Source organism: Macaca thibetana, chromosome 1 (genome assembly GCF_024542745.1).
Source record: "Macaca thibetana thibetana isolate TM-01 chromosome 1, ASM2454274v1, whole genome shotgun sequence".
Taxonomy (NCBI): domain Eukaryota; kingdom Metazoa; phylum Chordata; class Mammalia; order Primates; family Cercopithecidae; genus Macaca; species Macaca thibetana.
In genome coordinates, this window is record NC_065578.1 from 150143584 (window position 1) to 150168734 (window position 25151).

Genomic DNA, 25151 nt, shown 5'->3' on the forward strand with positions numbered 1-25151 from the left:
GCTCTGCGCATGCTCTTTGGGCAGAATTCCGGGTTAAGGCATTCAGGGACTCTCACTGCGCAAGATGGAGAGTAGGCCGGCCGGCTGCGAGACTGCACCTCCCAGCATGCCTTGCAGCCGCGACTGGAGTCGGTACTTAGAGTGATGGGGTTCCCTAGGTACTTTAGACCACCGCATCGGTTTAGAGATTGAGGTGGAACCCGGGGCCTGGGAACTGGACGCACGCGGAGGGCGAAGATGGAAGCCTGGCGCTGCGTGAGGAAGGGCTACGGCCACTGTGTGGTGGGAAGAGGCCGGTCAGTAGGGCTGGGTACTTGGAGGGAGGAGAGGGGGCGGGCGGCCTGAGGGCGCGGGCGGGCGTCCGGGACTAACCCGGGGCGGGGCGGGCTAGGGGAGGAAGGAAGAGGAAGAGGGTCTGGGCGATGGTGTATCCGGGACGAGCCTCCAGAGACCAAGAGGGATAGGTAAACCCGGCGCGCAGCCACCCGCACGCTGGGCCAACGAAGTCTGGGGTCTTGGCGCGGAGTTCCTGGGCCGCTGGCCAGGCTTGCGCCGGTGGCTTTGGATCCCTGGCCCGCTTCCCCCAGCCCAGCCTCCAGAGCAGCGCTGGCCTGCTCCCCACACTCCGCAGCACCGTCCCGGGAGCCGAGCGTCGGCGGGGAGGCCGCCTCTCCGCAGTAGGTCTCGGCGTCCTGATGCCCTGGAGGCGCGCGTGTGGCACACGCCCAGGAGGGGCTTGATTTTTGTTGATGTGTTAGTGTCTCTCAAACTTTAGTCACTTGTATGTCATCCCTACTGTTATGGCCAAGTTCTTGTTCCACGTGTTTTATTTACTGGATATTTTTCTTTAAATTGACTCAGTTTTTTAAAAAAGCACTTCAGTAGGTGCGGCCCACATTAGCTTCGCCCTAAGCAGTGTCAGCAGTCTTGGATTTGATGTGCGATTATGTTTTTTCCTAATAAACTAACAAATATTTAGATATTACAATCAAGTAATTTAATTGTGTACTCTATGAAACCGACTCGTGTACCACCCACCACGCTTTGGAAACACAGCATGTATTATTGCATAAGTGATGGGGATTTGGTTTTAACTCCCATAGGCCTGGGACTTCATGGTAATTCAGTTCAACAATGTTTCCTGAGTACCAGCTGTTTGCCAGGCACTGTGCTAGGCACTTGTGAAGAGAACGGAATTAAAATGAATAAGACGGTTCTGGCCCTGAAGGAGCTTAACATCTTAAGAGAAAAAAAAAAGTCTGAATAAATAACTGCAAATATAGAGAATAACTGTTGTAGTACAAGTATTGTATTTCAATACAGTGGCTTATTGGGATAGAAAATGCGTGGACCATGTGCCCAAATTCCTATGGCTTTCAGAGTTATCACAAAGCAGTGTAAGATACCCATGTTTTATGCCTTTAAAGATTTACAATTAAGTTGATTTTAGAGAACAACTAGGGAATACTTAAACTGTAAAAATATATAATAAAAATTTAAATGCTGTTAAAACGAAAATAACAGCGTATAAAGTTAAATAACAGTAAATGCGACTTAAACAAAATTCCCTTAGGAATGGGAGCGCACATTATTGATGCTGTGGTAGAAATGTGGCTGTTAAGAATTTTGGAGGAAAGAATAGAAGTCCTCAGAATCTTAACATTTTGCCAAAGTAGTGTAGTGAGAGGAACATGGTGCTTTATTAAGCGGAAATGTCTCCTGAGAGCCTGAGAGCAACATTATCTATTAAAAATGTTAGCGCCGCTTTGGAGATATTTTGGATGGTGGGTTAAATTGAAGCTGTTGGTTTGGAGTGTTGGTGCGTTCTTAGTAATCCCCATCGTCTTTCATTTCCCCCAAGGAGAATCATGCTTAAAAAAGAATGGAAAAATAAATTATCCACCTGTTGATTAGTAAGAGAAGTAGTATTGTGAATTTATGAAGTTGTGGATAGGCTTTTGTTTTCCTAGCTTATACAGGTGTTTGGAAAAATCTGCCCTTGGTATAAAAAACTGTTCAGAAACTTGTTATCACTCCACGTGGGAGGAGAGATTTACTTTGATTGTAGTGTGGTAAGAGTTCCTTATTCGGTTTCAGTATAATATTTGTTGTGTATTTTATTTTCTCATTGAGTTTTTTAGGTGCTTGAAAGCTACTCAGAATATCATTTTGATAGTTGATTCATCTCTCAGTTGAACTATGTACGTTTTGAGGGGTATGTGGTGTTTTGGGAGCCTGGGAGGCATGCTGTGTTAAGTATTCAGAATACCATGAATGGTTTTTTAGGACGAGAGTCTTGAGATAGTGATGCTAATAGGTAAATCATGGGTGGTTTCCCCTTCATCCTTCACAGATTTAGAATATTAGTCAGATTTTAAATATTAGACATTATCTTCCCTTGAGGAAATAGGCTTAGATTTTGTAAACTATAGCTGAACAAAAAGTGGTGCCTCAAGGAGTGTATTTATTTCTTTTAGATACCCCATGTTTCCCCATCACTCGAGGAGTCTGGGCAGAGACTGGACTACACCGTGGGAGAATCTACAAAGGTGTTGCTGGAACAGACATATTTCTAGTTGTATGAGGTGGCCTGGACATTACTATCAAGCTCCTTACCCATACTTCAGTAGTAGGCATTTTTCACTAAATTGGAGACCACCCTGTTTGTTTGAGTCTAGAACTCAGTTCCAGTACTGTAACTGGAGACCTGACAACCTGAGCCAGACATCTTTGATTCATCTCTCTAGTTACGTCATGAACGCTGAGGGAGATGAGCCTTCATCAAAACGAAGAAAACACCAAGGTAAAGGTGACATTTATCTTGGTGTAGAAATAGATACAAGTGATAGACTAAATTGAAACTTTCATATCTAATCCTTTAAACCTCCTAAGGTTTTAGAGGTATTTGGTGTTGATTTTTAGCCAGTAGTTTTATGTTAGAAAAAAATGAATTCTTGGCCGGGCGCGGTGGCTCACGCCTGTAATCCCAGCACTTTGGGAGGCCGAGGCGGGCGGATCACAAGGTCAGGAGATCGAGACCACGGTGAAACCCCATCTCTACTAAAAATACAAAAAATTAGCCGGGCCAGGTGGCGGGCACCTGTAGTCCCAGCTACTCAGGAGGCTGAGGCAGGAGAATGGCCTGAACCCGGGAGGCGGAGCTTGCGGTGAACCGAGATCACACCACTGCACTCCAGCCTGGGCGACAGAGCAAGACTCCGTCTCAAAAAAAAAAAAAAAAAGATAAAAGAAAAAATGAATTCTTCCTTAAATGAAGTCTTTATTTTTATCTTCAACTAATTGTGTACTTCTGGCTGTAAAAATAGAAATGAGTCTACAGATAGAATAAGATTGGCAGAGAAAGGAGAAATAGATTACGAAAGTAAGTTTTATTTAAGGATAATTTTTAAATCCAATGTTTTTGAAACAAAAGCCCTTAGACTTCTTAGAAATTGATGGCTATATGCTTAGAAGTCTAAAGATCTAAAAAAATTTTAGTGTTTTCATTTTTAAGCCACCGTTTTTATGTAAGACAAAAGGACTCATAAATGGAAGCAACCATAAATGAAAGACATGGTCTTATAGGATAAGATTTTTGTTTATTAAATCTGTATATCTCAAATTGGGGTCCATAGATAAAATCTTGAGAGTTTGCCAGAAGTATTACCTTTTAGAAGGGGAACTACATCTTACTCCACTTTGAGAAACAGTTTTTAAAAATGTGTTAATTTACTTCTATTTTTTCATATTCTTTCTACTCTGAACAATTCACTAGACTCCCTCTGTGCTGCCAGTCTTGCCCCCACCACAACCCCATCTCCTGAAAGTATAAATGAGATGTCTAGGTAGAATTTGGATTTGGAATTGTCTTTCTTATTGAACCATAATTTTCAGTGAAGATAATTCCTCTGAAGATATTTGAGAGAAGGCTGTGTGGGTGTTAATGTTTAGGGAGCTGATATATAAGTTTGTCAAAGGAAGACATTCAAGGTGAGTCTCGTCTGGAAGTCAAAGCTAGAATTAGTGCTCTTCAGGTTCCCTCTGGTTTTGTTATCAGAAAGTAGTCTACAGGCTTCAGCTGGGTCCCAATCAACTTTGCTAAGCTAATATGCAAATAAATGTGTAACTTATTGCTACACAGTTACAAAGAACCTAGTCAGAAAAAACAAACACTTGTAGAAATTCTTAACTATCCAAAAGTGAAAATCTGTTTGTGTATAGTACTTAACCACAGCATAGGGAGATAAACAAGAAATATTTGAATGAATGAAAGGTGTATTTAGAGGCATTAAAATTAGGTTTCTGAAAACAATCCTAAGATCTGTAAATCTAGGGCTGTATGATGATACCAAATTGCTTTTCACTCATATAATTTGTTCATCAGGTCAGCACACTCCTCTTTTGTTTAGCCTCTTATAAATCTGGGGTGCTTTCAGATGGAGCTGTGGCATAGCTACATAAGCATTGATTGAGGAACCACTCCCTGCTTTCCTTTCTGCCCCACCACTAATTATGTGAACTTGGACAGCTTACTTAACCTCTTTGCTCCTTGATTTTTTCCTGTAAAATAATGCCTACTTGAAAGTCTATTGAATGAAATGAGATACTGTATGTCAAAGTGCCTAACACACTGTTGGCTTCGTAGTAGGTACTCAGAAAATTATGGTGGTGTTTTCCCTTAATGGATGGGGAATTACATTTACCTACTCATAAAGTTTGATTACAACCTGACTCTCTATATGTCCATTCTTCCTAGGTGTTGTGAATAAGGAAAATGCTCTTCGTTAAGCCATATTTGTGACTTCCGATATTTCACTAATACTTTTCAATCAAGAAAACAGCATTGCTAACTTGCCTATCACTTTAAAGTGGTATTTGAAGGATTTGTGTGATACAATTATGACTTTGTAATTAGGCACCCTAAAAACCCGATCAGGCCTATTGCTTACTTTCTTTGATTCATCTGTCTTCTCTGCTGTGATCACCTTGTTCCTCCTGATATGGAAGGTATATAAGCTTTTGTAGTGTGAATTTATGTTGTGAAGCATATGAAGGCAGAGACTATCCACTCTATCAGTGGTTTTCAAATTGTCTTCCATGGAACCCTCACATTTGAACACATTTCTGTAAGTTTATTAAAAGCAAATGTGGTCAGTATAAAATGTGTGTTCACCCCATCATCCCAGCCCCAGTCCCAGCATGCCAGGGATTGGTGTTCCATGACATGAAAAGTAATGCAGAAGGGTTCTACAAGCTGTAGAAGTTTGAAAGCCACTGTATTAACCAGATAATCTAATGGTCCTGGTTGTTTACAAAATGGAACTGCAAAAAGAGTTGGTTACAAGCTTTAATGACCAGGACAATAAAAATCTTAATGCATTTATATGCCATTACATGTGCATGTTTTATAAGGAATATGAATAAGGTTTTTAGACCTTAATTTTCATATTTTATATGGCAGTGACACCAGGGTAGTGCTCCATCTATGATGATAGCTTATATATTGTTTGCATGACTAGAACCCTTTCCATGTTGTATACGTAAGAAGACTTTGATTTGGCTAAAACCATCATAGACAGTCTCCAGTTTATGAATGAATTGTGTTCTACACATGATCAGTTTTTTTTTTTTTTTTTTTTTTTTGGAGAGGAAGTCTTGCTCGGTTGCCCAGGCTGGAGTGCAATGACGCGATCTCGGCTCACTGCAAGCTCCGCCTCCTGGGTTCACACCATTCTCCTGCCTCAGCTTCCCAAGTAGCTGGGACTACAGGTGCCTGCCACCACGCCCGGCTAAATTTTTGTACTTTTTTGGATACAGGGTTCCACCGTGTTAGCTAGGATGGTCTCGCTCTGCTGACCTTGTGATCTGCTCTCCCCGGCCTCCCAAAGTGCTGGGATTACAGGTGTGAGCCACCGTGCCCAGCCAATCAGTTCTGTTTTCCCTATAGAAGTTTTGTTACAAACCTGAGTGGCTCTGCAGAGCCTGTACAATTAGCCTTAGTTCTGAGCTATTGGGGGTAGGATTCCTATCTTCAGTGAATGATAGGGAATAGTTTCCTTTCCTGGGCATAGGATAGGCTCTAGGCAAAATTCTTCATTTGGTTTTGTTTCTTTCTATCTTTTTTTTTTTTTTTTTTTTTTGAGACGGAGCCTCATTCTTGTTGCCCAGGCTGGAGTGCAGTTGTGTGATCTTGGCTCACTGCAACCTCTGCTTCCCGGGTCACAGCGATTCTCCCGCTTCAGCCTCCTGAGTAGCTGGGATTACAGGCACAAGCCATCACGCCCGGCTAATTTTTGTATTTTTAGTAGAGACAGGGTTTCGCCATGTTGGCTAGGCTGGTCTCGAACTCCTGACCTCAGGTGATCCACCCGCCTCAGCCTCCCAAAATGCTGGGATTACAGGCGTGAGCCACTGTTCCCGGCCTAATCATACTTTAAAATGATTACTTCATTGGCGTTTTTACATAGCATATTGATATTTTGATTGTAAATGTATTGTGCAGAAGATTTGCAAAAATATTTCACAGTCCTAACACTCAGAGATAACTACTCTTAAAAAAAGTGGTGTATTTCCTTTTAGTCTTTCTTTCACCCTCTGTATAAGTGTATAGGATATTTTAACTTCAATTTAATTTTTGATTGGTGGAATTCTAGGCATTGTATTCCAGTGAAGTGAAAACCTTTGCAGGATAGAGGGAGATATTCTAGGACTGAAATTTTTTATATTATTTAATCATACTTAGAAGTCCATTTCCAAATCTGTTTTCCCATGTTCTTCCCATTTTTTGTTTTCTCTTTCTTTTGAGCTCATAAATTCTCTAAAAATTCCGTGTTTCTCTTCATGGTTTCCATAGCAATAAGAGCATCCTCTTTAATGATAGGATGTAGGAGGCAAGATCAAAGGTGAATACACAGACACACATCACACACGTGGTTATTTCTAAGTCAGGGACTGCCTATGATTGCAAAGTCTCATTTTTTTAATTCTCTTTTCATCACTTTTGCAGAATGCATGATGTGTTTGCAGAATATGAACTGTGACACATTTCTGGTTGTTGCATGCTAGGTTTGTTGGTTAGCCATCATTTAGTAGCATTCTGTAGCTATGTCATATTTAACTTTTTCTTTATTGTACATTTAAAAGATTTCTTTTGTTTATTTTGTTTGCATGTTCCACTTTAGTGTTTTAAACACTAAAACTTCTTCCATATATTGCCATGATATACGCTTCTTTCATGTATAAACTAGAATTCTGAACTAAGGGTTGCTACTGGAATTTAGTTAATCATTTGATGATCTTATCCCACTAATAGGGAATAAAATACAGTGTAAAATCATCTTATTGAAAAGCCAACTTTGACATACAAATATGTTGTTATAGTTATAAAAGTGTCAATCACATCTGTGGCAGAGCCGCTTCTTAACTGTAGAGAAGTGAGAAACCACAACCTCCGTATAGTCTTAGCTTTATAAGCACGTATTCTCAGCCTCCAGAATGACTTGCAAGATTATTTTAAATCTGTTTTAAACCTGTTGGTCAGTCAGTATATTGTGTTACCACATTTTTACCAATTTGATAACAGTTCTAATTATTCAGTGCTATGTTGCCACTTCCTAGGGAAAAACATTCTATTCTTTGCTTATGGGAATTTTTAAGAGGCTGAAAAATACATATATGTGGGAAACTGTATGGTCTGCTTTTGATTAATTCCTTATATTTGTGCAATATATTTTTAACAGGCGTGATAAAGCGGAATTGGGAATATATATGTAGCCATGATAAAGAGAAAACGAAGATCCTAGGAGACAAAAATGTTGATCCCAAATGTGAAGACAGTGAGAACAAGTTTGACTTTTCAGTGATGTCCTATAATATACTTTCACAAGATTTACTGGAAGATAACTCTCACCTTTATAGACATTGCCGGCGGCCAGTATTACACTGGAGTTTTAGGTTTCCCAATATTCTGAAAGAAATTAAACACTTTGATGCAGACGTAAGTGCAAAATATTATTGAAATTCTTCACATAAGAAAAAGTTGGGGCCGGGCACAGTGGCTCATGCCTGTAATCCCAGCACTTTGGGAGGCTGAGACAGGCGAATCACCTGAGGTCGGTAGTTCGAGACCAGCCTGACCAACATGGAGAAACCCCGTCTCTACTAAAAAATACAATATTAGCCAGGCTTGGTGGCGCATGCCTGTAATCTCAGCTACTCAGGAGGCTGAGGCAGGAGAATCACTCGAACCCAGGAGGTGGAGGTTGTGGTGAGCTGACATTGCGCCATTGCACTCCAGCCTGGGCAACAAGAGTGAAACTCTGCCTCAAAAAAAAAAAAAAAGAAAAAGAAAAAGTTGGGTTACATGTTTCATTTGTGCATTTATGAACTAAATGGTTTTCTCTGTTTTGTTTGTGGGGTAAGAAAGGAATGTGTTTAAGAATAATGATGGAATAAGTCTTAATAAGGTATGACTTTCAGAGAGGCATTTGTTAGTGGTTGCTGGTGTGAATAATCATCTAACTTTTCAAAAAGGATCCAAAACGTTTTTAAGTATGGGTCAGTTTTGAGACAGAAACTGGCAGCATATTAAGTATTCAGTAAATATTAACTTTGATTTAAAGTTTCAGTAATTCATGCAAAAATGTCACCTACCTGATAGCATTCAAAGAAATCAGCCTCTTAAGACCTGATAGTACCAATGAACACGTAAAACCCGAAAAAATATTCTGACATGTAAGCTAAGAATATTTCCTTTAGAATATAATAATTTTGAGTACTAAGGGAGCTCCATGTGATTGAGGGCCAGAGTTTTGAGATTGATCAAAATTCGGAAACATTAATTTGGTAGATCTATAACAAGAAAAAAGGATGTCTTTTATTTCAATTATTATCAGGTGTGGAATTTTAGAAGCCAGCTTTTAGATATTTTAAGATAAAAGCACCAGGAAATTCATAGTTGCATCTCTGTGTTCTAATTCAAGCTATTTTTTTCTTCCAAGGTACTTTGTTTGCAAGAAGTTCAAGAAGATCATTATGGAGCAGAGATTAGGCCAAGTTTGGAATCACTGGGTACAGTGTAACTCTTTTTTTTTTTTTTCTTTTTTGAGACAGGGTCTCAGTCTGTCGCCCAAGCTGGAGTGCAGTGGCACAATCATGGCTCACTGCAGCCTCAACCTCCTGGGCTCAAGTAATCCTCTCATGTCAGCTTCCTGAGTAGATGGGACTAGAGATGTGTGCCACCATGCCCGGCTAATTATTTAATTTTTTTTTATAGAGACAAGGCAATGTAACTTACATCTTAGCCAAATTTACTTTTGAAAATTCATGTGTCGTTAAGTTATAACTTGCTAACAAAGATGTGTGGCATATTTTGGCTAAAAATCTTAATTTTAAAAAATTGATTTCAAAGAGTCAGGAAAAGGTTGAGGTACTCTCTGGAAACTTTTGTGTTGGAGTATAATTTTAATTCAAACAGAAAGATGTGTAAGAATCTCTTAGTAACTCCCTTTCCTAGGAGTTGTTCAATCCACCTCTAGACCTATTAGATTCTGAGCTCCATGAGGTCAGGGACCATTTTGTCTCTTTCATCATTATAATACCAGTGCCTACCAGTGTCTACCTAATGGATAGATGCCAAAAACCTGTTTGACAGATAAACACTTCTAGAAACAAGTTATCTGTGGTCCCACATACTTGAGAAATGTGCCTGCTTTGCATTCATTAATTTAGCAAAATTTTTTTTTTTTTTTTTGAGACAGACTCTCTCTCTGTTGCCTAGGCTGGAGTGTAGTGATGCAATCTTGGCTCACTGCAAGCTCCACCTCCCAGGTTCATGCCGTTCTCCTGCCTCAACCTCCCTAGTCGCTGGGACTGCAGGCGCCCGCCACCACGCCCAGCCAATTTTTTGTGTTTTTTAGTAGAAACAGGGTTTCACCGTGTTAGCCAGGATGGCCTTGATCTCGTGACCTCGTGATCCGCCTGCCTTGGCCTCCCAAAGTGCTGGGATTATAGGCGTGAGCCACCGCGCCTGGCCTTCATTCAGCAATTTTTTTTTCGAGTGTCTACTATATACCATGCACTATTCTAGGGAGTGAGGATATAGCACTGGGCAAAAAAGATGTAAAAAATTTCTCCCTCATCTGGAGTGTACCTTCTAGTGGAGAAAGGCTAACCAAATAAATAAGTAAATAGCATATTAAGTAATGATAGTTTTCTGGAGAAAAGCAGGAAAGTGGAATGGGAGAGGTTTCAGTTTTAAACAAAATGATCAGACAAGGTGACATTTGAACAAATATTTGAAGGTGAAGGAATAAGCTATGCTTAGAACATTCTAGGCAACAGAAATAGCAAGGGAAAGGCCCTGAGGTTGGAGTGTGTTAAGGCAAGTGAGGAGGCCAGCGAGGTTGGAATGAAGTGAGGGGGAAGGAGTTATAAGCAAAAAGATCAGGAATATAGGGTGGAGAGAGTGTGAGAATAGATTATTGAAAGGCTTTACTGTTATTGCCTTGACCAAGTTTTACTAGGATGGCAATGGGAGACTGATAATACACATTAGCATATCAAGGGCTGAAGTCTGCATATAAAGAGGCCTGTTAGACCCAGTGTCAAACGTTTTTTATTCCAATGTTTATTGACATCCTACATTACTAATAGACCCAGTGTCAAACGTTTTTTATTCCAATGTTTATTGACATCCTACATTACTAATGTTTTGCAGAATACAGTTTGGTAAACATTGTTCAGAAGTATCAGGTGAGCTGTGTTTTGACAAATATATAAAAGCAGTCATTTGTTTTAAATTCATTTGTTTCTTATAGGTTATCACTGTGAATATAAGATGCGGACAGGAAGGAAACCTGATGGCTGTGCTATTTGCTTCAAACATTCCAAATTTTCACTCTTGTCAGTGAACCCAGTGGAATTCTTCCGCCCTGATATTTCTCTGTTGGACAGAGACAATGTTGGATTAGTTTTACTCTTGCAGCCCAAAATTGCATGTGCTGCCTCTCCTGCGATCTGTGTAGCAAATACCCATCTGTTGTATAATCCAAGGCGAGGTGATATTAAGCTGACCCAATTGGCAATGCTACTGGCAGAGATTTCCAGTGTTGCCCACCAGAAAGATGGCAGCTTCTGCCCTATTGTTATGTGTGGTGACTTTAATTCTGTTCCTGGTTCTCCACTATATAGTTTTATAAAGGAAGGAAAATTGAATTATGAAGGACTTCCCATAGGAAAGGTAAGTGCTTGCTCCATTGTTAGTAGGAAGTGGACATAGTTGCTCTGCTCATGATAATGTGAAGATAGTCATTACCTGGCTGCTTAAAAACCTTGGATGATCCAGTACCCTCACTTTATCAAACTGATTTTCCATGACTTCTTATTTTTATTTTTTTGAGATGGAGTCTCCCTCTGTCACCCAGGCTGGAGGCTGGAGTGCAGTGTCATGATCTCAGCGCACTGCCAAGTTCTGCTTCCTGGGTTCAAGTGATTCTCCTGCCTCAGCCTGCTAAGTAGCCGGGATTACAGGTGTGCGCCACCACACCTGGCTAATTTTTGTATTTTTAGTAGAGACAGGGTTTCAGCTTGTTGACCAGGCTGGTCTCGAACTCCTTACCTCATGATCCACCCGCTTCGGCCTTCCAAAGTGCTGGGATTACAAGCATGAGCCACTGTGCCCAGCCACGTCTAATAAATAATTATTTTCATTTGGTTGATTTTCATCTCTTTCATCTGTCTGTGGCAACATACTGCTTGGAGGAATTAACAGGCAGCAAAAAAAAAAAAAAAAAGTATTGACAGACATGGATACTTCACAAATAAGTAACACAAGGTGGCAGGATAGAATTTGGAAAGCTGGATGTGGGCAAAATAGTAATTCAACATTTATTATATAAGTTTCCCTTGTATAATAATAAATATTTTCTTTAGCTTAGCACAATTTAGCTCATGTAATTATTTTTATTGTGCTTTCCTTTCCTTACTTTAGATCATTTGATCTTCAGTATATTTACCAAAATAAGCTCTCCACCACTAGAGTTTTCAGTGATAGTTTAAAATTATTTATTTATCATTATTATTTTGAGATGGATGGAGAGTTGCTCTTTTGCCAGGCTGGAGTGCAAAGGTGTGATCTTGGCTCACTGCAACCTCTGCCTCCCAGTTTCAAGCAATTCTGCTGCCTCAGCCTCCCAAGTAGCTGGGACTACAGGCGTACGCCACCACACCTGGCTAATTTTTTATATTTTTAGTAGAGACGGGGTTTCACAGTGTTAGCCAGGATGGTCTCGAACTCCCAACCTCAGGTGATCTGGAGGTTCACCTCGGCCTCCCAAAGTTCTGGGATTACAGGCATGAGCCACCATGCTCAGATAGTTTAAAATTTCGTAAAAGTTAATCTCTGTTAGTACAGTTATACCTCATTTTATTGTGCTTTGCTTTATTGAGCTTCAACCATACTGCATTTTACAAAATTGAAGTTTCGTAGCAACCCTGCCTTAAACAGCTCTATCGGTGCCATTTTTCCAACAGCATGTGCTCAATTCCTGTCTCTGCCACATTTTGGTGACTCTTGCATTACTCAAACATTTTCATTATTATTACATCTGTTATGTTGATCCCAGATTAGTGATCTTCGATATTACTATTATGGTTTTGGGTGTTATGAACTGTACCCATATAAAATGATGAACTTAATTGATAAGTGTGTTTTGACTGGTCCACTAATCATCTCTCCCCCTCTACTTGGGCCTCTATATTCCCTGAAGCACAACAATATTGAAACTAGGCCAAGTAATGGCCCTGCAGCACTCTCTAAGTGGTCAAGTAAAAGGAAGACTCACATGTCTCACTTTGAATCAAAAGCTAGAATTGATTAAGCTTAGCAAGGAAGGCATTTTGAAAGCTGAGAGGCCAAAAGCTAGGCCTCTTGCACCAAACAGCAAAGTTGTGAATGCAAAGGAAAAGTTCTTGAAGGAAATTAGAAGTGCTACTCCAGTGTATGAAGGCATAATAAGAAAACAAAACAGCCTTATTGCTGATATGGAGAAAGCTTGAGTGGTCTGGATAGAAGATCAAACCAGCTACAGCATTCCCTTGAATCAAAGCCTAATCCTGAGCAAGGCACTAAGTCTCTTCAATTTTATGAAGGCTGAGAGAGATAAGGAGGCTGCAGAAAAGAAGTTGGAAGTTGACAGAGTTTAATTTGCGAGGTTGAAGGAATGAAGCCATCTCCATAACATAAAAGTGCAGGTAAAGCAACAAGTGCTGCTGATGTAGAAGCTACAGTGGGTTATCCAGAAGATCTAGCTAAGATCGTTGATGAAGGTGGCTACACTAAATAATAGTTTTTTTTTTTTTTTGGAGACAGAGTCTCACACTATTGCCCAGGCTGGAGTGCAGTGACACAATCTCAGTTCACTACAACCTCTGCCTCTTGGGTTCAAGTGATTCTGCTTCAGCCTCCCAAGTAGCTGGGATTACAGGTGCATGCCTCCATGCCGGGCTAATTTTTAAATATTTTTTGGTAGAGATGGGGTTTCACCATGTTGCCCAGGCTGGTCTCGAACTCCTGGGCTCAAGCAGTCCTCCTGCCTCAGTCCCTCAAAGTGTTGGGATTACAGGTGTGAGCCACCGCACCTGGCCAACAATAGATTTTTAATGTGGATGAAACCACTTTCTGTTGCAAGAAGATGCCATGTAGGACTTTTCATAGCTAGAAAGAAGAAGTCAGTGCCTGGTTTCAAAGGACAGGCTGACTCTTTTGTTAGGAGCTAATGTAGCTTGTTATTTAAAGTCAGCGTTGGTCAACCATTCTGAAAATCCTAGGGCACTTAAAAATTATGCTAAATCCACTCTACCTCTGCTCTATCAATGGAAAAACAAAGTTTGGGGATGACAGTGCATCTGTTTATGGCATAGAATATTTTAAGCACACTGCCGAGACCACTACTCAGAAAAACAGATTCCTTTCCAAAGATTACTGTTCATTCACAAGGCACCTGGTCACCCAAGAGCTCTGATGAAGATGTACAAGGAAATGAGTGTTGTTTCATGCCTGCTAACACGGCATCCATTCTGCAGCCGGAATCAAGGAGTAATTTTGTATCTACGGGTCTCCTTATTTAAGAAATACATTTCATAGGCTATAGCTGCCATAGAAGTGATTTCTCTGATGGATCTGGGGAAAGTAAATTGAAAACCTGGAAAGGATTCAGCAGCCTAAATGCTATTCAGAACATTCGTGATTCATGGGAGGAAGTCAAAATATAACCATTAAAAGGAGTTTGGTAGAAGTTGATTCCAACCCCCATGAATGACTTTGAGGGGTTAAAGACTTCAGTGGAGGAAGTAACTGTAGATGTGGTGGAAGTAGCAAGAGAACTAGAATTACTAGAATTAGAAGTGGAGCCTGAAGAATTAACTGAATTGTTTCAATCTCATGATAAAACTTAAATAGATGAGGAGTTGCTTCTTATAGATGAGCAGAGTATTTTCTTGAGATGCAATCTATTCCTGGTGAAGATGCTGTGAACATTGCTGAAATGATAACAAAGGATTTTAAATGTTACGTAAATTTAGTTGATAAAACATTGGCAAGGTTTCCAATTTTGAAAAAAGTTCGGCCGGGCGCGGTGGCTCAAGCCTGTAATCCCAGCACTTTGGGAGGCCGAGGCGGGCGGATCACAAGGTCAGGAGATCGAGACCACAGTGAAACGCTGTCTCTACTAAAAATACAAAAAAAAAAAATTAGCCGGGCGCGGTGGCAGGCGCCTGTAGTCCCAGCTACTCAGGAGGCTGAGGCAGGAGAATGGCGGGAACCCGGGAGGCAGAGCTTGCAGTGAGCCGAGATCGCGCCACTGCACTCCAGCCTGGGCAACAGCGTGAGACTCCGTCTCAAAAAAAAAAAAAAAAAAAGAAAAAAGTTCTACCATGGATAAAGTGCTGTCAAACAGCATCATGTGCTACAGAAAAATCTTTTATGAAAGGAAGCATCAGTGGCTGCAGCAAATTTCACTGTTGTCTTATTTTTAAGAAATTGCCACAGCCAACCCCAACCTTAAGCAACCATCACCCTGATCAGCCAGCAGCCATTATTATCTAGGCAAGACCCTCCACCCGTAAAAAGATGATGACTTACTGAAGGCTCAGATGATTGTTAGGATATTTTAACAATAAAGTATTTTTAAATTAAGGTATGTATTTTCTTAGGCATAATGCTATTGCACACTTAATAAACTACAGTATAGTATAAACACAATTTATATGCACTGGGAAACTGAAAAAATTATGTGACTTGCTTTATTGAGATACTCACTTTATTGTGGTGGCCTGGAACCAAACCTGCGGTATCTCTGAGCATGCCTGTATTTGATACAATAGGAACTATATTGCTGGTAGTAAAAAAGGATGAGTAGTATTAGTCCAAAGCGATAGATCATTTGTATGTCCAAACTAAAGAAAAACATGTATGGGAAAAAGATTGTCATTTTTATGTAAATGATAAGTGCTTTCTGAATTGTATTTGAAGAAAAGAAGATTTTATAAGGCCAAAGAATCACTTAATATAATGAATAAAGGGTAATAATTTACCACTTTTGGATTACCTTTTATTTAAGACCTAAACTTTTCAATTCATAAACTATTTAAAATATTTTCACTTAAGATACCTGTTGAAATTTTGTTTAGGTATCTGGCCAGGAACAGTCTTCACGGGGACAAAGAATTTTATCTATTCCAATTTGGCCCCCAAACCTAGGTATCTCACAGAACTGTGTGTATGAGGTACAGCAGGTACCAAAAGTAGAAAAGACAGGTAAGTGTTTGTAATACATTTTGGCAGTCTGCTGGGTAATCATGTTCCCTTTGAAGACATAAAACTTAAGTTTTTAAAAAGATAAAATCCCAGGGATGAATATTCATGTATAAAAATATATAGTTATTGATTCTTAAGACCTCTAAATTTACCTTTTTAAAGTTGAACTTCCAGAATTATCTGTGCATGATTTACTTGCATGTTGCTTTGGAATTGTTTGCATTTTTTTATTTTTCCGAATTCTGGAGGCCATCAAAATATATAGATTCCAGAATGAAACATGTAACTAGGCATCTTTCTAACCTAGATAAGTCTTAAATATTGTTTCTGGAGTAAGATGATGGTATTAAGGCAAACTAGAACAAAACTATATTAATAAAATTAATATATTTTCCTCTATTCTTACAGACAGTGATCTGACACAAACACAACTGAAGCAAACAGAGGTCCTAGTGACAGCTGAAAAGTGAGTTCTGGAAAGTAAAAGGATACATTTGCTAACTTTAGTTGAATAAAAAACTCATTTCTCAAAAATCACTTGGATAAAAAAATTAAGGTGATAATATTCCATGCTGGTGAAGAGTGCCGGCCCTTAAGTCAAATAGGCCTGAGTTCCAGTCCTGACTCTGCTGTGTTTTAACTGAATAATTTTAAGCAAGAAACTTAACATCTCTGAGGTTCAGTTTCTTTGTCTGTAGTTCTGGTTGTTGTGAGGATTAGATGAGACAAAGCATATAAAGCACAATGTTTGAAACATAGTTAAGTGCCTAGGTAGTATTAGGAAGGGAAACAGCTTGTTTGTGGACCTGGACCAGCTCAAGTACTCTTTGAAATTCACATACTTAAACAAAGGTCAAGATCACAGAAACATATCTCTCAGATACCAAGAGGACCTTTAGTTGTCTTTGATTTACTAAATCTCAAAACTGTCTATAAGAGAATTGATCCAAAAATGAATATGCCAGTTGAAAAGATGATCATTTAAATTTATCTCTTGAACTGTAGGAAAAGATTGTCAGAGGGGTAAAGATGCTGGGATTCTTCATTAAAGAAATAGGAATATTTGGGGCTATGGTTGAGAAATGGATACATGTTAATAAAACAGGACAGAGACTTAAATCTTGGGGAGATTCTTGAAATATCTTGCTTGTTTTATATTGTGGCTACTTTATAGGTTTTTGTTTTAACATTTAAGTTTAGGAACAAATTCTCATTCATTTTATCTGCCTCTCAATCTTTATTTTGTATACCTTGTTTTGAGAAAATATTACTACATAAATAAGAACTAGTAAGAATGGAAGCAAGTTTTTAAAAAAATTTTTAAATGAGTATTTAAAAATTAATGATTAAACCTTTCAATAGAGTAAAAACTTCTTTGAATAAGATTAATAAGGAGGCTAATCTAACAAGTACTTAGTTTTGAGTAATCCTTAAATCTTTTTATAACAATATAGGATATGAAAAAAGATACTGGCTGGGCGTGTTGGCTCACGCCTGTAACCTCAACACTTTGGGAGGCCAGGGCGGGAGGATTGCTTGAGCCCAGCAGTTTGAGACCAGCCTGGGCAAGACAGTGAGACCCTGCCTCTATTTTAAAAAAAAGAAAAAAATAAAACATTCTGGCTGGGCGTGGTGGCTCATACCTGTAATCCCAGCACTTTGGGAGGCTGAGACGGGTGGATCACGAGGTCAGGAGTTCAAGAGCAGTAATGCCAAGATGGTGAAACCCAATCTCCACTAAAAATACAAAAAATTAGCCAGGCGTGGTGGCAGGCACCTGTAATCCCAGGGAGGCTGAGGCAGAGAATTGCTTAAACCAGAGGGGTGGAGGTTGCAGTGAGCCAAGATCGCGCCACTGCATTCCAGCCTGGGCGACAAAGCAAGACTCCGTCTCAAAATAATAACAATAATAATCTTAAAAAATAAAACAGATACTTTACTTGCCCTTGGTGTCTATCTAAAAATTAAAGCCGGGCACAGTGGCTCATACCTTTAATCCCAGCACTTTGGGAGGCCGAGGCAGGCGGATCATGAGGTCAGGAGATCGAGACCATCCTGGCTAACATGGTGAAACCGCATCTCTACTGAAAATACAAAAATTAGCTGGGCGTGGTGACGGGCGCCTGTAGTCCCAGCTACTCGGGAAGCTGAGGCAGGAGAATGGTGCGAACCTGGGAGGCGGAGGTTGCAGTGAGCTGAGATTGCGTCACTGCACTCCAGCCTGGGTGACAGAGCAAGACTCTGTCTCATAAAAAAAAAAAAAGATACTTTTTAGTATCTATATATACATACAGAGTGTTTATATGCATAGCTTATATCTGTAAACTGAAAAATTGATAGTAAAATAACAGTTTGCAGAAGACCTATTTTTATTTATTATTTTTATTTGAGAGTCAGTCTCACTGTCATCCAGGCTAGAGTGCAGTGACATGATCTTGGCTCACTGCAGCCTCCACCTCCTGGGCTCAAGCAATTCTCCTACGTTAGTCTCCCAAGTAGCTGAGACCACAGGCATGGGCCACCATGTGCAGCTAATTTTCTTAGCTTTTTTTTCTTTTGTAGAGAGGAGGTCTCACTGTGTTGCCCAGGCTGGTCTCGAGCTCCTGAGCTCAAGCAGTCTTCCTGCCTTGGCTTCCCAAAGTGCTGGGATTACAGGTGTGAGCCACCACGCCCGGCCCTATTTGTGTTTAATATTATAGATCCTTAGACATAAAAAGTTGCTAAAACTTAGAGGGCATTTTTAAGGATTTACCTTTGTTCCTGACAGATGAACACTTTAAAAGCAAGGGAAACATCTTCATCTACATATTCTCAGCACCTGAGATAGTGCCTAGAACTTAGAAGGTGTTTGGTAAATGTTTGTTGGATAAGTTTTTCAAAATTGTATTTTCCTTCAAGGCGTAAAAGATCCTTATGATTCATAAAGTATCACTAGAAAATTATCTTTAAACCTTTTACTCATAACATCACATGCATTATATTTGTGCATGGGGCAAATGTAATAAACCATTAGAGAAGCTGTTTTAAGATGCAGTACAAAATTATCTCATATGTCATAGCAAGAAAAATTAGAATATGGCCTCTCTGTCATCAGAAGTCTAGGGGATTCCAAATAGTGTTCCTGAAGACCCCCTTGATTCTCTTTCTTAAAAACACAATGAAACTTCTACGCTGTTTTAGAATACAGGTTCTTTAGTAAGTGGAGGCATTCACACGTGTTATAAATAATGAACACATTAGTATGTAAATTATAGAGCTTTTTTTTAAGCCACATTTATGATGGCTTTATTGATGGGTTTTAGATATCACTGCATAAGTAAATTAATACTAAATTATGATATGGTCTATTTAAATAAAGCTTGTCCTAATGTCTGGTCTTAGTCTAGAAATTAAATGAAAGAACTTCAGATAGGAGGAATTCTTGAAGTTATAAAAAACTTGAATACTAAACACTTCTTCTTTTCTATTTAGATTATCTTCAAATTTACAGCACCATTTCAGCTTGTCATCTGTTTATTCACATTACTTTCCTGACACTGGAATTCCAGAAGTGACCACTTGTCATTCCCGAAGTGCCATAACTGTGGATTATATTTTCTACTCTGCAGAAAAGGAAGATGTTGCTGGGCACCCAGGTAAGGAATGCATGTAATCTTAAATTCTGCTAGAGAGCACAGTAGCTAAAACCTCAAGGTTAAAGTTAAGAAAGCTCTCTAAACATACAGTTGAAGTTCTAGATCTAGAAGGTAAAAATATTTTGAAATAGACAGATTGGTAATATCTTTGAATAAATCAGTTGATTACTTGCATATGAGGGAGGCAATAAAACACATCCAAGCAAATTATTAACCAAGAATTACATTATCAGTCCTACCCTCCAGTTCCAGTCAGCCTCTGAGTTATAGATCTTTCATATTGCCCTTTCTTTTTACTTGCCATAAATTTACTGTTTTTCCTGTGACAGGAACTGAGTATGTTGTTAATGGTCATCATAGTTTTGTGCTTAAATTTTACGGAGGCATGCTGCCTTCATTGGAGGACCATAGTTACGCTGCCAGCAACACAGCTTATGCTGTCATGTTGACTCTGGAATATTGGATTTTTCTGAAGAGGAAAAGTATATATATATACTTTATATATATATATATATAGGGTTTCACCATGTTGCCCAGGCTGGTCTTGAACTCCTGGGTTCAAGCAACCCGGCCATCTCAGCCTCCCAGAGTGGCTTGGATTACGGGCATGAGCCTCCACATTCGGTCAGAAAAGTCTATATTATTACTAGGTGTTTTCAAAAAGTGAAGGTGATAAAAGTTTTCTTTGTGCGCCTCAATGAAAATCAGGTTTTAAACATTAGCCAGAGGATTTAAAGTGGAGAAGAAAATGCAGTTTAAGATTACTGGAAGTACAAAAATATCATTAAGAAAACTTTGGAATGTGGGCAGCTTTTTCTTTTCTGAGTTTTTCATTTTTTTTCTCTTCCATTTTTTTTTAATGCTTCTTGTTCTTTACCCTTTTCCCCTCTGTTTGTTCCCCCCTCCTTCTGGGAATAACCTTATTAGTAACACTCAGGAGATGACTTACCCCTGCCACTAGATCTACTCTACAAAATATGCCTGCTGCTTTGAATTTATAGTAAGGTTTTCATAGTTGTCATGCTGACAGAAGTTCACTAGGTGGCGGGAGAGTGTTACCGATCAGCATTTCAAATTTCTTTTTTTTTTTTTTTTAAATTTATTTATTATTATTATACTTTAAGTTGTAGGGTACATGTGTATAACGTGCAGGTTTGTTACATATGTATACTTGTGCCATGTTGGTGTGCTGCACCCATCAACTCGTCATTTACATCAAGTATAACTCCCAATGCAATCCCTCCCCCCTCCCCCCTCCCCATGATAGCATTTCAAATTTCTTAACGATAAGAGCGTGTCATCTTTTACTCTACTTCTGTGGGTGCTGACTCGGGACTAAGTTATACTAATTTATTCTCCATTCACCTTATAAACTTCTGCAGGGCTGTGGCCCGGTATCTCTGGCTTTATGCAACTACAGAATGGTTGCTGGATGAGTTTCTTATGTAGTTGTCAATCACAAATTACTCTTAACATTCTTAAGTATTTGATTTATATTTTCTTCTAAAGATTGCTTACAGTTACAGAGCTGGAAATAGAAACAGTATCTCAAACTGCTGTGTGTTAGGTAATTACAATTAGGTTATAACTCAATATTAAGCTTAAATATTCTAAAAACTGTTTCATAGTTTTTAGTCTTCTGGAGGGGCCTCAAGTTCTATATGTATTTGGAGAAAAGACTTGTATGATTAATTTACAATAACCTGTTGACAGTTTTACTAAATATCTATGTGCTTCTTTAGGAGCTGAAGTTGCTTTGGTTGGTGGCTTGAAACTTCTAGCTAGACTGTCACTTCTTACAGAACAAGACTTATGGACTGTTAATGGACTTCCAAATGAAAATAACTCTTCAGATCATCTGCCTTTATTGGCAAAGTTCAGACTTGAGCTCTGACTTCTTTGATCACATACTAATTTTCTTTCCAATTTGTATTGTTTTTCAAAGAATGTAAAGTTCTTAAGTGTATGCATGTTGTTTATTTTTGCACTGTGGAGTTTCTGAGGAGGTTATGTTAGATGCTTTGAAACTCTGTATCAGAAGAAACAACTTTATAACAATTTTTTTAATAATGAAAAATATTTTTCTGACAAGTGAGATCTAAATACTCTTTATTGTAAAAGAGATGTAAAGGTTTTGTATTCTAAATCCTAGTAAAATTGACAGTGATTTTTAAATATAATGCATCTTCCTTTGTCTGCTTGTAAAAAAAATTTCATTTCATAAATTTTGGTGAGCTCTGTAGTGGATCCAAAATATCTTTGAGTTCTTGCAAACTATAAGCGGTTTCTTTCCAGAAGGCTTGATTTCCTTAGGAGACCCCTCTATTGAGTTCTAAATAGTTTATCTTAGAAATCCTTGGGTCATTCACAGGTACCCAACCAGCCATTGTTTAGTTTGTTTTTGAAGAGGTTTGATGATGCTTTTTAAGTTGTACAGAATGCTTAATCCATCATATTACTGTCCTGAGCCATGTAATATGCCTGCATCGTGTTGGGGAAATGTTTGGGAAATGTAAGTCAGCATAACGTGTAAAGCTCACTCTTTCACCCTGGAACAGACAGAGGTGGGCTTAATAGAGGCAGAGACTGGGGATATACCTTTGTTTCCCTAGCATTTTTATTTATTTATTTTAAATTTACTATTATTTTTTTTTGAGATGGAGTTTCACTCTTGTTGTCCAGGCTGGAGTGCAATGGTGCGATCCCTCTGCTCACTGCAACCTCTGCCTCCTAGGCTCAAGCGATTCTCCTGCCTCAGCCTCCCGAGTAGCTGGGATTACAGGCATGTGCCACCACTCCCGGCTTATTTTGTATTTTTAGTAGAGACAGGGTTTCTCCATGTTGGTTAGGCTGGTCTCAAACTCCCGAGCTCAGGTGATCTGCCCAACTCAGCCTCTCAAAGTGCTGGGATTACAGGCGTGAACCACTGCAGCTGGCAGCATTTTTTAAAAATTCAGTTTTAAGATCTCTGGGTTAGGAGAGAGATTTTATTTTACTGAACCAGTTCTGTAGAAATTTATTTTATTAGGAAATTTGTCTTTGGAACAAAATGGCAGCTATAAAATTGTTTTTGTTATGCCTCAGAAATATGAGGAAGCCTGTAAAACTCTAGTGGGAAGATATTAACTTGGAGTCCTAATACTCTGTAAATAGTCATTAAACTGTTGGTTTTAGTGGTTTTGTTTCTAAAATGTTTTCTTTTACAGTGATGCACCAGTGTGAGATGGTGCTGACACTTTCTATGAAGTGGTTATGAGTAGGTTTAATAAATCCTATATACAAGTGTTTGAATTGATTTTAAAACATAAAAAGTGGAAATTTCCTTTTTTGTAGACAGTAGGAACAAGGAATTACATACATTTTTACTAAGTAGTAATTTTACACTGAATTATAAATGTTTTTACAGTGAGTTTTATTAATAGAATGCTTCACCTTAAATTGGAAAATAATAATAGTCTTGGACTAAGTCTTTGTACTAAAGCATTTGCTATAATTATTTTTAAAAAAACAGATGAAAACCTCAAAGAAGGCATGTGGATTATAAGATTTATCTAGTAAAAATTGTAATTGAATATGTTTAAATATTTAATTTCTCACTTTGGGGGGGGTTTTTGTTTTTTAGACGGCATCTCACGCTGTCACCCAAGCTGGAGTGCAGTGGCGCGATCTTGGCTCGCTGCAACCTCCGCCTCCTGGGTTCAAGCAATTCTCCTGCCTCAGCCTCCCCAGTAGCTGGGATTACAGGTGTGCACCACCACGACCAGCTAATTTTTGTATTTTTAGTAGAGATGGAGTTTCGCCATGTTGGCCAGGCTGGTCTCGAACTCCTGACCTCAGGGGTGATCCACCTGCCTCAGGCTCCCAAAGTGCTGTGAGTACAGGCATGAGCCACCACTCCTGGCCTTTGGGGAGATTTTAATTGCAGTATTAACTATAGTTCCAAGATTTCCCACATTTTATAGTAGTAGTTTACAGAATATTATGTGCCCTAATTAGCAGATACAGACATTATCAAATTATAATGATAGTATAATTTGATAGTATAATAATCCCCTTTTTAGTACTGGGGAAAAGAAAAATGAAAATTCATTAGTTAATTACTGCCTTGTGTTGTGTGAATTTATTAACAAATAACATTATTACATATAGGTCATTGTTAACAAACGAACATCCCTGAAAACCTCTGTGAAAAGTTTTTATATCCTGATTAATATATTCTGGCCCATTTTTCATGTGCTTCACTTTGATAGAGTTAATCCATAAAATTGCTCCCTACTTTAGCTTATCAAATGAAGTATTATTTTGTGGACTGGAGGCCAGAAAGTCAATGTGAGCTTCTCACAGGTTTTTTAAAGCTCCACTAAAAATAATTATCCACTTGTCTTTACTTTTGTTGACCAGAATAGTTGGTAACTCTGCCGGAGCCTCTACTTACCTGCCAAAAGCAATTAAATCTGGTTAATGCCTGAAACCAAATCTCTCAGTCTCAAGTGTTATACTATACAAGTTTTAAATGGAAAGGTAAACTGTGGAGTAATGAAATTTTGGTTTTACTGTACATTTTGCTATCAAGATAATATGCATGTTTGAAATCTTGTCTTTATTTGTAATTCAGCTACTGTCTGCTTTTAACCATTTGCTTTCCTAAAGAAAGTTTGAGATCCAGAGAGTTCAAGGGATTGGGGAAAGAGAGGCGTCAAGTCATTTGCACTTTGTACCTGTAAGTTATGTAATAAACTATTATACTCATACTTCTGTGCCTGAAGGTTTTGTGGTAGGTATACTGAGATGTATAAGCTGTCCTATTGCCTTTACTAAACTATTTCATTGCTCTTTTCAGCCATTTTTACTTAGGGTGGTGCTAAAAGATGAGTGAATTGAGATGTGTCAAAATAGAGTAATAGAGTAGTTTTTAATATAGAGTCTGCAGATTGTGAAAGAAGGGTGAAAGAATGATAAACAGGTTCACTAGAATAAGTATATAATACGATGACCCAAAAAAATCACACCATCTTACTTTTTTTTCTTTCTTTTTTTTTTTTTTTTGAGACTGAGTCTTGCACTGTTGCCTGGGCTGGAGTGTGTCGGCAGGATCTCAGCTCACTGCAACCTCCGCCTCCCAGGTTCAAGCGATTCTCCTGCTTCAGCCTCCCAAATACTTGGGATTACAGGTGCCCACCACCATGCCTGGCTAATTTTTTGTATTTTTAGTAGAGACGGGGTTTCACCATGTTGGTCAGGCTGGTCTCGAACTCCTGACCTCAGGTGATTCACCCGCCTCGGCCTCCATAGTGCTGGCATTACAGGCTTGAGCCGCTGAGCCCCGCTGCAACTTACATATTTAGAAGAAAAACAATGGTTAAGTTTCCAGGATGGTTTTATTAAAGTCCCATGCTGTGTTAGAAACATACAAGTGATGAGAAAAACATTAACTCGAAACATGCACTTATCTGGCATTCTCTAAAATACCATTATACAAGTTTTCATTTACTTAGAAAAATACCCACTAAAACAATCACAGTTCTTCTTAAAGATTTAAAAAAAATGTATTGGCCAGAACAAAGTCCAAGAGAATAAACAAAGTTCTGAATTGTATGTCAAAAAAACTGTACAAGGTTGTACATAAAACTATAGCTTACAAAAGCCTCAGGTATAGTAAGAATTCTGAATTAAGATTTCCAAAGTTCTATTTACCAATATCT

The 25151-nt window shown here is 38.9% G+C and overlaps 2 protein-coding genes across 7 annotated transcripts in view; both read left to right on the plus strand.

The window, feature by feature from the left end:
* SPATA45 (spermatogenesis associated 45) overlaps nt 1–25151 on the plus strand; it is an 800921-nt gene that overhangs the window by 619455 nt on the left and 156315 nt on the right. The window lies entirely within an intron of this gene.
* Nucleotides 33–24197, plus strand: ANGEL2 (angel homolog 2). Of its 6 annotated transcripts, none has more exons than XM_050761763.1 (9): nt 33–296; nt 2478–2803; nt 7740–7996; nt 9000–9069; nt 10818–11239; nt 15688–15814; nt 16223–16280; nt 19286–19449; nt 21192–24197. In XM_050761763.1, the coding sequence occupies exons 1-9, from the start codon at nt 238–240 to the stop codon at nt 21341–21343; spliced, it is 1635 nt and encodes a 544-aa protein (XP_050617720.1). In that variant the 5' UTR covers nt 33–237; the 3' UTR covers nt 21344–24197. The 6 variants fall into 6 exon arrangements, with proteins under 6 accessions (XP_050617720.1, XP_050617761.1, XP_050617730.1 ...); XM_050761773.1 differs by lacking the exon at nt 33–296 and adding an exon at nt 405–753; XM_050761766.1 differs by lacking the exon at nt 33–296 and adding an exon at nt 405–677.